At 31.5% G+C, this 17,879-nt stretch overlaps 1 protein-coding gene across 1 annotated transcript in view; it reads left to right on the forward strand.

Annotated features, from left to right (window-relative positions):
* The window catches only part of LOC134688160 (protein mono-ADP-ribosyltransferase PARP14-like), a 35,934-nt gene extending 27,764 nt beyond the window's left edge, over nucleotides 1-8,170 (forward strand). Inside the window, exons 17-23 of the mRNA XM_063548633.1 lie at nucleotides 267-482; nucleotides 3,483-3,707; nucleotides 4,114-4,331; nucleotides 4,875-5,289; nucleotides 5,653-5,804; nucleotides 7,217-7,394; nucleotides 7,764-8,170. Of these exons, the coding sequence (XP_063404703.1) occupies nucleotides 267-482; nucleotides 3,483-3,707; nucleotides 4,114-4,331; nucleotides 4,875-5,289; nucleotides 5,653-5,804; nucleotides 7,217-7,394; nucleotides 7,764-8,059 (1,700 nt within the window). The 3' untranslated portion in view covers nucleotides 8,060-8,170. The remainder of the gene's footprint in view (nucleotides 1-266; nucleotides 483-3,482; nucleotides 3,708-4,113; nucleotides 4,332-4,874; nucleotides 5,290-5,652; nucleotides 5,805-7,216; nucleotides 7,395-7,763) is intronic.
* Nucleotides 8,171-17,879: the final 9,709 nt, after the last annotated feature.

The following is a 17,879-nucleotide window of genomic DNA, read 5'->3' on the forward strand; positions in this document are numbered from 1 at the left end:
TGTGTCCCTTTATTAATTGAAAAATTGTTGATTTTCTTTCCTGTTCTCTAACTTATATATTAAGTTTGTTTCAATCAAATGTCATGAAACTTATACACACTACTTATTACTACAATTCACAATTCAAGTTTCAATTTTGGTGGCTCACTTTTACTGTTCTTGATTTATGTGCCTTTATAATGCTATATGCAAGAAACTGCAGTAAATCATATTTGTCCCATGGACACATTCTTCATTTATTATTTCAATTCTTGCTTGTATTATAGGAAAAGCTATGAAGAAGGATGGAATAGCTGTAACAAATCATACTTCTGGATTACTGTGTAAAGCTGTCATCCACTTAGATATGACAGGAGTGAATCCCTCAGGCTTTGGTGGTTCTATTGCTTCAGCCTTCTCTGTTAAACTGAAGGATAGAATCAAACTTGCACTAGACAAAGCTGAAGAAATACAGATGGCCTCAGTAGCATTTCCTGCTTTAGGTAATTATAAATAAAAAAAAATATCATATCTTATAGGAATTTAATACATAATTCCGTTTTATGTTTATTAAAACATGTTGCTGAAAAAATATTTGGTTGTTTTGATATCTACTACCAGTTTCTAAGCAGTTATTGACTGTTTGAATGAATTTGTAGTAAATTATTCTGATTTGTACAATCACTTCTTGTCCACTACAGGACCTTGGTGGTCAAATGGTTTATTTTGTCCAGCTACTATATCACTAGCTTATCAACTCTAAGGTTGTCAGTTCAAATCTAGCACATGACAGGTGCTTTGAACCTGGATTTTAATTATGTAGGATAATGTACCGGTAGTAAGTTTGTCTGCCAAAGGTCAATGGGTCTCACTGGTTATTTTGTCTTCCTTCACAAATATAAACTGATGCCATACAATAGCCAATAATGCTGAAAGTAGTGTTAAACACAAATCAATCAATCAATCTGTTTACCAATATTATTACATGGATAAAACTCCTCATTTCCTAAGACAAAAAATGATTTAAGGTGGTACCTAACACTACAGGGAGATAACTCTGTTAAATCAGTTAAATGTTTTAATCACTTTGTATTGTTAAGGAAATATTAAGCTTCTCAAAGATCAAAATTAGTGTTTGTCAAACTGCTATGTATCCAAAACCCTAATAATTCAGTCGTTATATTCTGCTGATCTACGAAAGCTACATTAACGCCTGAACGTCTTCCTCGACAAAGACCTGTATGAAACAATCTGTATGGAATGTACACGGAATATAGTAGGAAAATTGCTTTGAATTCCTACCAGAAAAGAGTAATATTCCAGTCAGACAGTAGTAGGAATCCACACGGAAAATAGGCGAAAAATTTAAATTAGCAGGAATTTCTTAGTAGGAATATTGTATATTCCTACCAGGAATATGCAAATTAGGAGGAATAATTTGGTAGGAAAATAAAATTCCTACTAGAAAACCTGGTAGGAATTTTTCAAAATTCCACCCAGAAAAAAATATTTTCTGGTAGGAATCTAAAAATATACAAAATGTAAGTGTATATTCAAAAATACACAACTGGGTCAATGATAAGTTTGAATCTCAACAACAAAGAACAAAGGAAATTCATGGAATCAATTCCTTTTTAAACAAATAGACTTTTGAAATGTTTAAGGAAACTACATGCAATATATGCAAGCTATAGAAAGTGTTATACATAAAGTACATGTAGATCTAAATTAGTTTAAAGAACAAATAATGAGTGAGATTATGCACTATTAATGAATTATTAATTGATTACTAAATATTTTTGGCAGGCAGATAAAAAAAATCATCTTGAATGTATAAGAATTACCTTTAGTCTTGATTATCCATATTTTCTTACATTTCTACATTGTTATGTTGTGTGACCCTAGCTTGCATCATTGTATTCCAACACAACTTTTCAATCTTTCCCCTCCAACTTTTGAATTTGTGAACTGGAACTTGCTTGCATTTAACATTGCAAAATGTGTGTTATTTGCAAACAGGAATCCAGATCAAGATAACTTTCCAGGTAGAAAGATTTTCTGGTAGGAATATATAAATAAATTCTGGTAGGAATTTTAAACATGTAGTAGGAAAATAAATAATCAACTCAGATTTTCAAAACAGAAAAAAATGTATACAGACTTTAACAATTCCACCTAGGTAGTAGGATTTTTGAAGTAGGAATATTAAAAAATCCAGTCAGACTTTTGTTCATTTTCCATGTCCGTCTACTTTCTATATAGAATCTTTGAATCTAGGTGGATTCCTACTTCATTCCTACTAGTGTCTGGGTGGAATCCTACTACTTATTTCGTACGGGGACCATCAACTGGAAAATTCACACCACTATGTAATATGGGAATTTTGATTTAAATTGATAGCTAAGGAAGGAGGAGTTCCAGATGTTAATTGATGTTAAATGATGTAAACTGATGTTAATTGATGTTAATTGATGTTATTTAATTATTATCGGATTTGTGTTAATTGAACACACATGTTTGGTAAGACAATTACAAGACAGTTGCGCAGACTCATTATCCTGATTGCCGACAATTGGCTCTCTCTCACAGAGAGCAGACGATGCGGCCAATGATCATAAGGAGTTCAAGCCCTCGTGTTGGAGAAAATCGAACACAGAAGGGCTTGAATTATTCAAGTTATGTATCCAACCACTTTTTTTTCTGAGAAAGTGATTAGATCTTTTGTTTTGAAATCTTTATATTTGTTTTCAAAGGGTCAAAGTAAATATTTTGTCTAAATTTTATAAAAATTAAACAAGCCAAATAAAATTTAGTTAAGGTGGCGGGTACCACCTTAAAAAGACTGGAAAGCACTGAAATGTTTTGAAAAATGGTCATAATTAAAAAAATAATTCAGACACAAAACAAGTTATAAAACACTGAAATGATTGTAATGTCTTCATTGATGATTGCAGATGGAAATCAAAAGTTGTTTTTGTAAAATTTTATGCTGGATTAACCATTATCAGATGCCAAGTTTTGATGAGTTTTGTATTCTGTCATGATTGACTTACATTTGTTGATTCACATAAAATTTGAAGTTTGTACATCAAAATCTGATGTAATCCAACTTTAACATTAAGGTGTACTTGAAGATTTATAAAAAAAAAATACAGAAGGCTAATTTTATGAGAACGTATTCATAATCTCTAATTATGCTTATACACAATGAGCAATGTGCTTCTTGAAACCAAATCTTTGGATTTAGTTCATGTCAGTTGGTGTCAAACTATTTTAGAGTTTGTCTGACTGCTCAAGAAATTTGACCTTTTTTTACTATATTTCAAATAATCTGACCAAATATTACTTTTTGTCTGACCTTTTATCATTCAGACAGAGTTTAGGATGCACTGTCATCTTAGTCTACTCATTGATTTTGGATGTAAATGCTATAGTCCTATGTGTAGGAATAGAGTGTAATATGTGGTAGTATTTTTATCTAATGAAATCTTTATTTTTTTTAGGTACATCAACCAATACTAAAGTTAAAGTAAGTGACATTGCAGAGGAGATGTTCAAGGTCATTGAAAAGTTCAATAGTAACAAGACTAACCAACATGTAAAGGAAGTACATGTGGTTATATTCCAAACAGACATGATGAAGGACTTCATGGAAGCTGTCAAAAACTGTGTTAACAAGTCTAAAGAGGGATACATTGGCAAATTTATGAAGTGGACGGGACTTGGAGGTAACTTAGTAGATTTACTGTTAATAGATGAAACATTTTGATATCATATTCTAACATGTTGTCTTTACATTAATACATGCCTTTCGACATAAAATGCATATGTCACACACCTTGTTTTTAATGTGCATAAGGTTGCATCATGTTGAAAATTTCAACATATTGCATTTCGTAATAAATCATACCCGTAAAATCATCTAAAAAAAAACAGAAAACTCTCAAACACACACACCACATATATCCTTTTCCTTATGTATACTTAGGGATTATTGAATGCTATTATAACATGCTAATGTGTAGTATTGTATTTATTTTTTAAAAGTTTTACTTTGATTTTTTTTTTTTTGTAAATTATTACCTGAAATAAATTTAATCAATACTAGTCACCAAAATATTATTTACATTGCAGGAGCACAGTCAATGAAACTATCAAGACATAACCGCCATCTGATTGGAACCCAAGTGTCACAAAACAATCAAATGGACACACTTGTTTCCTTTGTGATCTATGCTAGAGATAAAAGTTCAGCCGATCGTGCCATTCAATTACTGGAGAAATCTGTAGAAGATGACATGATAAAGAGAACCATCAGGGCTAAAATCATCAATGAATTTACTCTAGATCAGGTAATGAAGAATTCTGAATTGTGATTGTTAGATAAATCTTAAATTAATGGACCAGTTGTTAAGTTTAAAGAATACATGTTCCAACAATTTACATTTCATACTGATGATTCATTTATTTCATGGGGAACCAACTTTTGTGGATTGAGGAAAACATACATTCTGCGGATATTTAATTTCATGGTTTTGCAAAAGTCTGCACACATTACTATAGAAAATTATTCAATTGCTAGGTTTTTATATTATTGCAAATAATGTAACTGGATGAGTATTCCTAAAATAAAAACTTGCATTCTGACATTTGGTGCATATATCTGAATGAAGATCATCCTAAAATCACAATAATTAATATCACAATTTAGTGGACACTTTAAAAATAGCAATAATAAATGCACAAATAAAGTCTGAATCTACAGTTCAAAGCAAGCTGTCAAAAATAGTAGATGTATTATTTGTTATAAATCCTAGGCCTGTATGTTAAAATATATTATTTTAAACATTGAAAAAGTAATATATGTGTTATCTGTATGTATGGTATTTTAATAGATAAATGAAGTTAAGAAACTAGAGGCTACTGATCAGGTTGAAATTACTGTAGACACAGGCAAAGGGGAGATAACTCTAAGAGGATTAACAAAACATGTTTCTGATGCAATGGAACATGCAAACCATATTATTAAAACAGCAGAACAGGCCAAACAAACTAAGCAAAAGGCCAAACTAGTAACTGACATGGTGCAGTGGCATTATATGTCAGAAGATAAAGGAGAGAAAAAACTAGTGGAATATCCACCTGAGGTTAACCTCATTCTTGAGACAGCTTTAAAAGATCAGAAAACAGATGCATCATTTTATGACCAGAATGGTAATAGATATATAGTAGATTTCAACTCATATGAGGAATATCCTGCAGATGACCCGACAGATAAAGTTCAAGTGCTAAGAAAGTCTAAACTTGTTGGTGAGTACTAATTTCAAATTACAATCTGTAGGAGTATTTTTCAGCTCAGAAGAAGTTTCGATCTGCCTCTCGGTCTGTCTAATGAGTTTGCAGTTATGTCTTTATTGTTTTCAGTTCTTTTTTATATACTTTTCATCAGCATCAAGATTTTTATAACTATAAGTGTATCACATTTTTTTTTTATCATCTTTATATCATATTTTACTGTTAATCTGTTTATCAGGTGATCAATTAAAATTTTATAAGTTCATGATTTTTGCTTTACATTAAAATTTTATTATCTTGTTAAGAGTTATCTCTTTTGAAGCTATTTCCATTAATAGTTAAGTGCTTACCATGCCTTTAATGTTGTTCTTACCACAGATCATGCCTTTGAGTTGCCACTCTCTTGGGAAAAAATGGCAGACAAAGAGAACTTAAAAATTGTTCAGCTGAAACCTACAGACCAAGAATATCAGGATGTTTCTCAAAAGTTTACAACTACATCTGGTGGTACAAAAGTTACTTTTATCAAGGTAAGTTTTCTAAAATCTTTCTGCTATGCTTAGCTGTTCATTACAATTTAAACAATACAAACATTTTTGCATCAGTTATACACCTATATTACTCAGTATAGTTTGAGAATTATAATTGATCATTACATTGTCAAGTTGCAATTCAGTGCAATGTATTTATTGAGTGGGATGTCATATTCACAATTGTTAAACTACACTAAAAAACTTCCCAATGTTCAACTGTATCAAGCCTTGGGAGAATTAATAGCAATTGTAAATTTTTAAGGATCCTTCAACAAAGTATTTAAAGAAACTTTTATTTCCCTAGCTTTGTCTCAGTCTCAAGCCAGTGGTTACTCTTCAACCTTGTCAACTTCCTTTTAAGGTGGTACCCAACACTTTAACTAAAATTAATTTGGGTCATTTAATTTTCATAAAATTTTGACAAAGTATTTACTTTGACCCTTTCACAAAAATATAAAAAAAATAAAAATTTTGAACCAACCGTTTGTCAGAAAAATTACACTGGTTATATAGCAGTTTGACAAACCCCAATTTTGATCATTGAGAAGCTTAATATTCCTTTTACAACACAACATAATTAAAACGTTAAGCTGACTTTACAGAGTTATCTCCCTGTAGTGTTAGGTACTACCTTAAGGGAATAAGAAGTGCAAGTCTTTTGACATTGTATACTGCTGGTTCTTTTTAAAATCAGGAATTTGTTTCCAGAAATGTTTTTACAGTATCCCTTTCAATGCCAAATTAAAAATTTATAACCTCATTTCAACACCACTTTATACACGTGATATATTGGTTGTAAGATTCTTAAATCATGAAAATATATGTGGTTAGTAGTTCAAATATTATAAAGTTATCACACAACCTTCACAGAACCCAAAAGCTCATGAAGAGAGATAAAAGTTCCTATAAAGGATTGTACATATGAGTTAAAATTGAAAGGGACTAGCTTTAGGAAACCGCAATGAACCACATGCAAATCGGCATATAGGGATATTCCAATGTACCAATTTTTTTTATAGCAAAAGTTCAAAACTAGCAAAGACCCATTAATGAACTTGAAAACCCTTAGCCTCCTACACATCAACATGTTAGGATTGTAAATTCCATGTAGATGGGAAAAACCATGTAGAATTGGTTTGATGACAAGTTGGTTCCTAACAGGAACCCCCCCCCCCCCCCCCCCCCCCCCCCCCCCCTTTATCCTAGGTTGGGAACCCCTCCTTTTAAAATGGCTGGATCCGCCCCTGAAATCTATACTCAAGACTTTATTGAAGTGATTTAACCAAGGTTAACAAAGTTAGCTTTGACAGACAGACATCTGGTCCTTTATTCCCAGTCCCCAAATAAGTTTACAGGGGGTATAAGAATAAATACTTATTACAAACTGTGTACTAATTATCTATTTATAGATTGAAAGAATACAAAACAAAACGTTATACCAGCAGTTTGTAGCAAAGAAGAAATCAATGGATGCCACCAATCCTAAAACTGTCAACAATGAAAAACAACTGTGGCATGGATTTTCTGTAGATGCCTTGGACAGTATAAATAGATATGGTTTTAACAGGAGTTATTGTGGAAAAAATGGTAAATACCAAATGTGTTTTGTATTTTGTATTTATAAACATAACTTGTTACTTTTGTGAAACACTTTTGTTAAATACATATATCCATGCTAATATTATCATTTATAAGAATAGTGTTCAAAGCAGACCAATATTTTGATTTCTTACGATTTTAATTGACTTTGGGGTAAACAGGTTATAGTTATAGGTCACAGTTATACAGATAAAGGATAATGTGTTTGAGCCAATAGCTTTACATCAAATTTTCCTGAAGGAGTTGTCACCTTAGTTTCACTATAATAAATGACATTTTGAACTGGAAATAAAGAGTCTTGAAGGATTTTTCTTGAAATTTTTTACAATACAAACTAAAATTTTTCTTTTTTTACAGCTGTTGCATTTGGAGCTGGTGTTTATTTTGCTGTTGAAGTAAGATATTCAATTCAAGATACCTACTCCAAGCCTGATCCTAGTGGCCACAAGAGAATGTACCTGTGTAGAGTACTGACAGGAGAATACTGTGCTGGTCTTGGGGGAATGAGAGTTCCTCCTGCCAAACCTAGTGCTGCTGGAAGTCACATTTTATATGACTCAGTTACTAATGATATGAATAATCAAATTATGTATATTATTTTCCATGATTCACAGGCTTTTCCTGAATATCTTGTTACATTCAAAAGAGGTTGATTTAAGTCTATCTTCAATTTAATGTGCTGAATTACAAAATTCCTCTAGAAGATGAATAATTGTGTATTAATGACATATTTATATATTCATATGTTTTTTTAATTTTGTCTAATAAAGAGTTATTTTCGAAAATACATCTTAATTTATAGAGAAGATGAACAAAATTGTTCACATATTCACAAATGGTTTTATAATAATCCTTCACAAGTTTTTTAAAAAGTTTATGACACAAGTTTGTGTAGCACCATTTCCAAGCTAGCTATAAAACCAAGTTCAATTCATCATTTTCTTCATAACTAATGCCTGTACAAAGTCAAAGAATATGACAGTTGTTTGTCATTATTTGATGGTTTTGAGCTTTTTATTTAAGGACCTTCAGTGTTGAATTTTCTTGGAATTGTAACTTTTGTTTTTTAAGGATGTTTGCTTGTGATGTTTTGAACTTTTGTCAAATTGTCATAATCCTCTGGTTTTATCCCTTGAATGCATTACGATGTTTTGCCCATTGATCCCCATTTTTCTTTTTTTCAATCTTTTACATATACAATTATAAGCCATCTGAAAAAGTCTTATTAAAAGTTTGTTATTTTTTAATAGTTTTTGAGACCTTAAAAGTATCATTAATAAAGCTATGAAAAATCAAGAGAGAACATTTCTCTCCTAAATTTCAATGGCTAATATAAGCACATTGACTTATATTGTTCTTTGGCTCTTTTGTTTCCTTTAATAATCCCCTATCAATATATTCTAGTGTAATGAAAAGCTTGTTATTTTGAAACTGAGTAGCAAACGTCCTTAATGTTTTAGCATTTAAATCTAAAGATATGAACATAGTGAGGTTTGTTACTTACATAAAGCATTGCATGCATGATGATATTATCAATCACCTTGTTTAAGCATTAGACGAATGTCAATATTAGTTAAACCTTGATTACACAGTTTTATTGTGATAAGATTTCATATTAGAGATTTTTCGACTTTTGACCAGAATTATATTATTGCTTATTTGGAGAACATTTTTGCTAAAAACATGGAGTACAAGTGTCACCCAAAATACTTTGTAAGTGAATAGATAAACAAAAAATACACTTGCTGTGAACGAATTACATAAGACTGTACAATGCTGTACAATATTTACTTGCTTTTTGGTCAACCAGTTTGATCTACATTTAAAAAATAATGTTGGTGCTAATTTGTCCCCAAATCATACCTTCTGCATTAAACTGGGGAAAAGATATATTTTAATATACAGAATGTCTTCAGTTGATTGCAAAAATTCTATAAATTATAACTGACATAATTTTATACAAAATGTAATCAAATAAAGGCAACAGTAGTATGCTGCTGTTCAAAAGTCATAAATTCATTGGGTGAAAACAAATCTGGGTTACAAACTAAAACCAAGAGAAACACATCAACTATAAGAGCTAGGAAAACAACGAAACAACAGAAACACTAAAGTGCAACAAAAAACTAAATGACAATGTAACAACCATAGAAACGAACTATAAGATACCAACTGACATATTCCTGACTTGGTACAGGACATTTAAAGAAAACTAATGGGTTGAACCTAGTTTTGTGGCTAGCAAAACTCGCGCTTATATGCTAATGTTAAATATAACACTAACAGGACATCATTTATTTTACATGACAGGACTTCATTATAAATAAATGCAAGAATATCCAGGACAGAATACACAAATAAACAATACAATAATACATTTCCACATGCTAATAGTTATCAAGGTACCAGGCTTATAATTTGAAACACCAGAAGGAAAACGATGATTTTTTTGGCTGTATATTCATTAAGTTAAAACAATTCAACGTTAATTGACTATTTCATTAAAATAAGTATAAGAATCTTCATAAGTTATCAAACCCAATGCCCATAACAACATAGTTTTTGCGTGTAAAACTCATTACATTAAGTGCTTGATAATCGAATTAAGTATTGACAATTTACTTGGAAACTCAACATATGCCATAACGACACTTAAATACCAAAGAGAAAATCCTGGATACTCAGGTCTGTTCTAAGTTCCTTTGGAATTTCAACCAAAGATGAAGAACTGGATCTTCCATCACTGTATTGGATACCTAAACTACACAAGTGTCCTTACACACAATAGTATGTTGTTGTGTCTTCCAAGTGCTACACGAAAACTTTCAAAGATAATTGTGAAACTGCATATTCTAGAGGTGGCGTGAATCAGATGTGGATAATTAAAAATTCCAAAGATCTTTAAGAGTACCCATACAATCTAACTCTCTATCTTGCAATAGTATTTTGATTTCTTGATTGACAACATATTTGTTACGTTCAGATGACGTGTTTTTCAACAGACTCGGCATTCCAATGGAAACCAATTCCTCTTCTTACCGACTTGTTTCTTTATTATTATGAGGCTGACTTCATACAGGAACTTCTTACATAATTGGGAAGAAAGATAAGATGTTAGCAATATCCTTTAACTTTACTTTCCGCTATATAAATGATGTTCTTTTACTAAATATTTAAAAGTTTGGTGACTATGTTGCACGCATATATCCCATCGAAGAAGACATAAAGGATACAACAGATACAGATAAGTCGGCCTCATATCTTGACTTTCATCTAGAAATTGACAATCAGGGTCGGCTGAAAACAAAACTTTACTACAAAAGAAATAATTTCCGCTTTCCAATTGTGAACTTTCCATTTCTAAGTAGCCACATTCCAGCAGCACCTGCATACGGGGTATATCTCTCAATTGATACGATATTCCCGTGCTTGCATTTTCCTATCATGATTTCATGATGGAAGGTTGTTGCTCACAAGGAAACTATTAAACCAAGAGTTCCAAATAAACAAATGATATCGGATATGTTCCGTACGTTGTTACTGCAATCCCCTTCCCTTTCATAAATGTGACCTACCGAATTAGACTATTTATCGGATTTGTAATATAAGCATCACGACGGGAGCCACATGTGGAGCAGGATCTGCCTACCCTTCTGGAGCATCTGAGATCACACCTAGTTTTTGGTGGGGTTCGTGTTGTTTATTCTTTAGTTTTTGGAAAATGACGCTTTCAGCGGCATGATCCAATACTATTGACCTGAACTTCCATTACATTTCTCTGCCTACCGCGCTTGATTCGTATTTACTTTTAATTATATATCTCCGTCTGCCGCGCTTGGTTTCCTAACTACATTTTTTCATACAAACTGGAATCTGCATGTGTTATCATTTTTGTGTAGTAATCAACCGGGAACAAGTTTACATACCTCCTGTCCTTCTTATTACCAAAAAGATCGAAGTGTACCAACCAATGTTGTTGAGACACTCATAAACCTATTTGTATAACTTTATTGATTATGTGAAGTAAAACTAAAACATTGTTGACACATTAAAGATGTATAATTAATCGGAGAAAACTTGATAGTCTTTTCGTTTTACAATCAACTGACTTTTTTTCTACAGGTTATAAGACAGATCAAAGTACCGGATATCCGACTCAATCTCTGTTTACAAAGTTACAACAACAGAGTCTGTTACAGACTGTATCTATATGACGTGAATAAATTGTCGATATCGATGCTGGCTTTATACAACGGTTTGAGAGATCGCCGCTGATTAAATGGCGGGGCGGGAGAACAGATTTGAAGCTCTCTACGTTTGGTGCGTGCACAACAGAACAGTTGAAGTTGAACAGTGTCGTCTAGCTGATTCGGCGCGATCACTGTCTTACAAAGGATGAGTTTGAATATGGTACGATGTTTTACTTGGTGAAATGTCAATACAATCACAGTTAGAGTTATTCTTTACTTGCTTTTCCATTGTTTTCCACAATAATGATTGCGTGGTATTCTTTGAATTTCACGGCAGTTATGGTTCTCTTCGTACATGCTTTTTTGAGGAATTCGTCTGGTTCAATAGCGCAAATCAGTTCCTCAACTACTTTTTACATCAATACTAACTTTGGCCTCAACGCCTTGTTCGTCCTTGTCTGGAGATCTTGTTGTAGTTCCAATTTGGCAAGCATTTTGGAGACTTATCCATCATCTCTTGACTTCTAATCTCTGGTCCTCAATCCTCAATCTTAAGGCTTGTTGGCACGAATTGTCCCAATGTGCGGTTTTCCTCTCTGGTTAGTTTTCATCAACGTAGTTTCTTCTCTGTGCTTTAAATTTGGTATGCGCTGGTTAAGATTGGGATTGTGGAACAGCAGTATTAAATCTGCCCGTTCTGTCAATGTAATGTGCCACTGTTTGTAATTTGACTTTTGTTTCTGCTGTGTTCTCGCCGTCCAGTCTCGTTAGCATAGCAGCTAGATTCAAGTTTCTGACCCCGACCTCTTTGGATATTTGGTGTAACATATCTTCTTCTGACTGGTGATACATTTTGCCGCTTAACATGTTTATTTTTGTTACCGGGTACCAGGGTTGGGGTCGCATACTTTTGCTCCATATTAAATTATGCGATCAATTCCTTAAGGTCTAGTTAATTATCCAATCTGACACAAATTTCAATAACTGGAATTCCACCTAAGTTGAATCTATGCATGGTGACCCACTTTAACACTATAATTACTTGGAATTGTGTTTAATACTATGATGGTTCAATGGCATAAACTTAAATGGAGAATAAAAAAAACCTAGCTTGCTATGAAATATGGTTGACAAATGAATATCAAATTATATGGGTCATGGGCAGAGTTGTTATAAAATATCAATATGACAGAGAAGTGGTTTCAAGTTTCATGTAAATGGACCTTACTGACATGAAATGAAAGATCAAAGGAGTATCCCTATTTGACCAATCTTCACGGCGAACTAAAACAAATATAAAAATATTATGCTATTCAATATTATGTAAATCTACAGATATATATATTGCTTCAAGTAACAGGAATAACTATGTCATTAGTAACTTATTTAATGAGTATGTGGGTAAGTATTCCTATAACATATGACATCGGGAGCATTATTTACTATTTCTATTAACTGTTCTGATAAAAAAATAATTATTATCAATGTGTCATTTTTGTTTACTATCAATGTGCCACACTTTGCATTCAAAAACTAAAAAATAAATTAAAATATCAGTATAAAAACATAAAAAATTGATTAAGAATGCAAAATCATATGTTATAGGACTAGTGGGGTATAAGAGCTTGTTACAACAGGCTCTTTATAATCATTTGGTTTGAAAGAAAACTAGTAGTCCGTGATTTAGAAAAATGTAGTTGCAAGAAAAAAATTACACATTACTTAGAATAATTAAGATCATTCAGGTATTCTTTATTTAGTATGTAAAAAAGGACAGCCAGTAGTCATTGGATATTGATCATTTAAATTGTCTTGACCTATTTATTAGTACAAAGTAAACCTGCCAGTAGTCATTGGATACTGTAAATCATTCAGGTAGTCTTGACCTATTCATTTGTAAAAACAAAACCAGCTAGTAATCATTGGATATTGTGGATCATTCCAGTATTCTTGACCTATTTATTTGTACAAAGTTAACCAGCCAGTAGTCATTGGATACTGTAGATCATTCAGGTAGTCTATACCTATTCATTTGTACAAACAAAACCAGCAAGAAGTCATTGGATACTGTAGATCATTCAGGTAGTCTTGACTCTTGACCTGTTCATTTGTATTTAAAAAAAACCCAGTCAGTTGTTATCTTCACTTTACACACACATATACGAATATCAATTATATGCTTACAAGATATGTTGCAATGTTAAACTTATTTCTGTACAGTGTATGTGAAAATCTAGACTTGAATAAAATAATATCCCAATATAAGAAGCAGTGGCGTCATTTTCCCTCAGAGCTTTCAGCTCTTTGATCTATGTGTGTCACGTGTACTATATTGTTTGTCTGTATGTCCATTTTTTATTTTTAGCCATGGCGTTGTCAGTTTATTTTTAATTTATGAGTTTGAATGGCCCTCTGGTTTCTTTCGTCCCTCTTTCGTCTACATCCACATATAGATTATGTATTTCATTTCTTCTTTCATTGCGAATTAAATGAAAATAAATTTAAGAAATAACTACCTATCTGAATTTCTTTTCAAAATCCAGAATTTATGAACCGCACTTACAAAATATAATACAGTATATACCCAATCAAAACAAATTATCAACTGGTACAAAGTTTAGGTTCCTTTTAAAAACAGTGATTGGAACTGAGGACAGGGGACTCTTGATTTACCGATGGTTAAAGGTTTTGTGGTATATTAATATGTTGTAATTTGTATTTTGATTTATCCCTATATTATATATTTGCAACAATTGATATAAACATATTTTTTTTATTATATATTTAATAGTAAAACTGTACGTGTAATACAACCAATGGCAAGCGTGCTGTATCAGCCACCCGTGATGATATCGATATCAGCACGGTTGCAAAAGCTTTATTACACCTTTAATCTGTATGGCATCACGTTATCGATTGCAGTCACTGTTGCACAAATCCCTAATCTGTATGACGTCATGTCAAACCTATAATCTGTATGACGTCATTTCAAACCTCCTTATCTGTCTGACGTTATGTCACACAAAAACATCTTCTTGAGGTATATGTATATAATAAAGTGTATATGATATGGCGTTTTCAATATCACACACCGTAGCAACCCTCAACCATTATAATCCCTCGAGCAATTACCCGGACCGACTCTATATTGGTGTCTCGGGTTAATACGGATGCGATATTGAAAAAGCCATATGATATTCTCTATATATGATACATGTGTGTATTAGTGTAGGTTAATTTTTTTTGTTCAGTTTGTCACAATTGTTTAAATGTTTAAACATGTTAAATTTTTCATATGACAATAAAGATTATGTTAACAATTTCATAACATCCACTGTAACTTTATTGTATGCCCTTAAATATATATATATATGTTACAGTAAATAGGTGAAATTAGGAATTACACGTAATTACTAAACGTTTCAGTAAATACCTGTAATTACTAGCCAATTTAGTAATAACATGTATTTACTAGTTGTTTCAGTGATTACTGGTAATCACTGATTTTGTTTGTCATTTTTACAGCTATTTACTAACTTGATGTTTTTGTTTTAAAATTTAAAACATAATTCAAGATACCAAAGAAGAAAGTAAAGGGATAGGGATTTTAAGGGAGCTTACTTAAGGATGTAGGAATATAAGGCACATCAAAAGTGCATACGCTTTAGTGTTTGTGAATTGAAACTGTAAAATGGTTGTTTTATAGGTTTTGAAACTCTGTAAATATATGCATGGAAGACAATGATATCTATCTAAAATTGATTTTCATAATTTGGTTAAACTGAAATCTCCATCATGCACTGTGGTTTAAAACTTTAAAATAACTTTCTCCAAATATCCTGGATTTCTACCAAACATGGACAGAAGCAAAATTTTCATGATCATAAGTTAATATCCAAAAGTAAAGTTTGTAAAAAGAATCCTTTTTTTTCGTAAAATACTTATAAATGGACAAGAGTTTTTTCCCAGTTAACATTTTATACACTATGCAGTTAAAGTTTTTAAAACATTAGGTTTTATAAACCATCCTGGATTTTTACTCAATTTTGACAGAAGCTTTTAACAGTGTTAGTCAAAAGATAGTATCTAGAGGAACACTTTAACATTTTTTCCTCATTTTTTATGAGCCTGCGATTAACTGCAAAAGTAGGCTATCTGTTCTGCAAAACCATTTCAACTTTAATAGCTTAATACATCGATAACCCATCTTCAGTTAGAGATTGAAATGAAGGTCACAAGAATACGTATTCAATGAGGTCAAAATATTCACTCACAAGTGCACAACTCAGCAACCTTGTTTATCAGCTATTTTAACAAAATATAACCAGTTGGCTGCTAACAGTGAATTATAATTTCACTATATCATTTTTTATTAATGATTTAACAACAAAAAAACTATATTTTTTTTTTTTTATATCTCGAAGCTAATGCACATAACAGTTCATTCCAGTTCTTAACCTAAATAACGTTATCTTATCTGTATAAGGTAGTAAGTCTAAATATTCTTTAAATTTAAAGTTTTCTTTAAAAAATTAAAACATAATGCTTTAGGAGAATTTTCCATTTCTGATTTCCATGTCTTCTGAAATTGGTCAAAAATTATCTGTAAAATGCTCAACTCGAACCATTTTGGATTAAAACTAAAGTTACTCGGATTTAACCAAATATTTGAAAGTCCATATTTATTCAAGATATTTTTTTTTATAGAAATCAACCATTCAAAAGGAGTAGGTCCGGTAAGGACCGATTTTCGCCTCAAATTTCAGGTTCATCCGACAAAATATTTTGACCACTTTTTAAACACTTTAGTGTCTATTTCATTTGAATCAATTAGTTTATGTGAAAGATTTGAACTGATTTAGTCATTAAAAACGATCCGACTCAAGCTCAAATATGAAAAATTAAACAAATATGCCGAAAAATGTCACTTTTTGGATTGTTTTTGTCAAAAAATGAAAGTGGCTGCATCCGTGTTCATTCTCAACCTGTATATTTATTATGTATTATCATAAAATACAACTTCCATTTCAATATTAAGGATGAACACGAATGCGGCAACTTTCGTTTTACACGAAAACTGTCTAAAATTTAACTAAAATGCTAGAAGTTTGAAGAATTAAGTAATTTAGTATGACTTTAAGGTGCCAGTATCCGATATATGTTTATTTTATAGTAAAAAAAATAGCCCATTTTTATTTAGCAGAAACACTCTACTGTTCAATAAATAATTAAAAGTTTACATTTTATCAATTTTGTAAACCTGCTATATTTTGAGGCCAAAAAGGGCTCTTACTGAACCTACTCCATTACTGTACTGTACTAACTGATCTTTTAGTTAGTATTACCATAACTTTTAATCACCTGACCATATAATACAACATTGTTTTAGCAGTCAGTAAATAGGTGTAAAAATTCTTTTTAAAATTAGTAATAACTGGTAATAACTCGGCCTTTTCAGGAATTACTTGTATTAACTGTAATTCCTAAATTTTAGTAATTACATGTAATTCCTAATTTCACCTATTTACTGTAACATATATAAGATACTTGTTTGAAGCAATTTTTCATTTTTACCATTTACTAAGGGGAGATAAATCAAATAGTTTGGGTAAGAAAAAATTCATTAATTGTCATTTAAGCGAGAAAACAAGATCGCAAATACATTTTTTTAAAGTATAAAAACTCTATCGGAGGAAACATGTACCGATGATTGGGGTATTCGATATATATTTTATCCCTGTGTTAGTTTTTGAGAACATTTATATAAACAAGCTATTGTTCACTGAATCAATTCAAATATGTTATTGAAAATATACATTTTTGCTTTCTTTGAAAAGTAAAATAACAAAAATACTGAAATCTGAGGAAAATACAAAAAGGAAAGTCCCTAATCCCTAATATTACACATTTACTCAAACTTTCGATAGATATACCTAATATTTAAGCTTAAAAGATTAACACGAGCGGATGTTTGCAAAAAGACATTTGAAAATCTTCTTTACATAAGGTTTTGTATGGTTTTTTTTTAATAAATCAACGTGCCACAATCTTAGATCTTATTTATCTTATTTAAATAAACATCCTCGGTGACTTTACAATTATGATTGTTACCTATAATCTGCACACGTTATCCTGTCATTTTAAGACAGAGGGGTCCATGAACTCGTTTGAAAAATATACCTTTTACAGATTTTTACATTTGCCGTTAGCAACGTCTTTAAATCACCTTTAACTGTATGGTCTTAAATATGTAAGTAACACAATGAAAGTTACACCAATATTG

Source organism: Mytilus trossulus, chromosome 10, assembly GCF_036588685.1.
Source record: "Mytilus trossulus isolate FHL-02 chromosome 10, PNRI_Mtr1.1.1.hap1, whole genome shotgun sequence".
NCBI lineage: Eukaryota > Metazoa > Mollusca > Bivalvia > Mytilida > Mytilidae > Mytilus > Mytilus trossulus.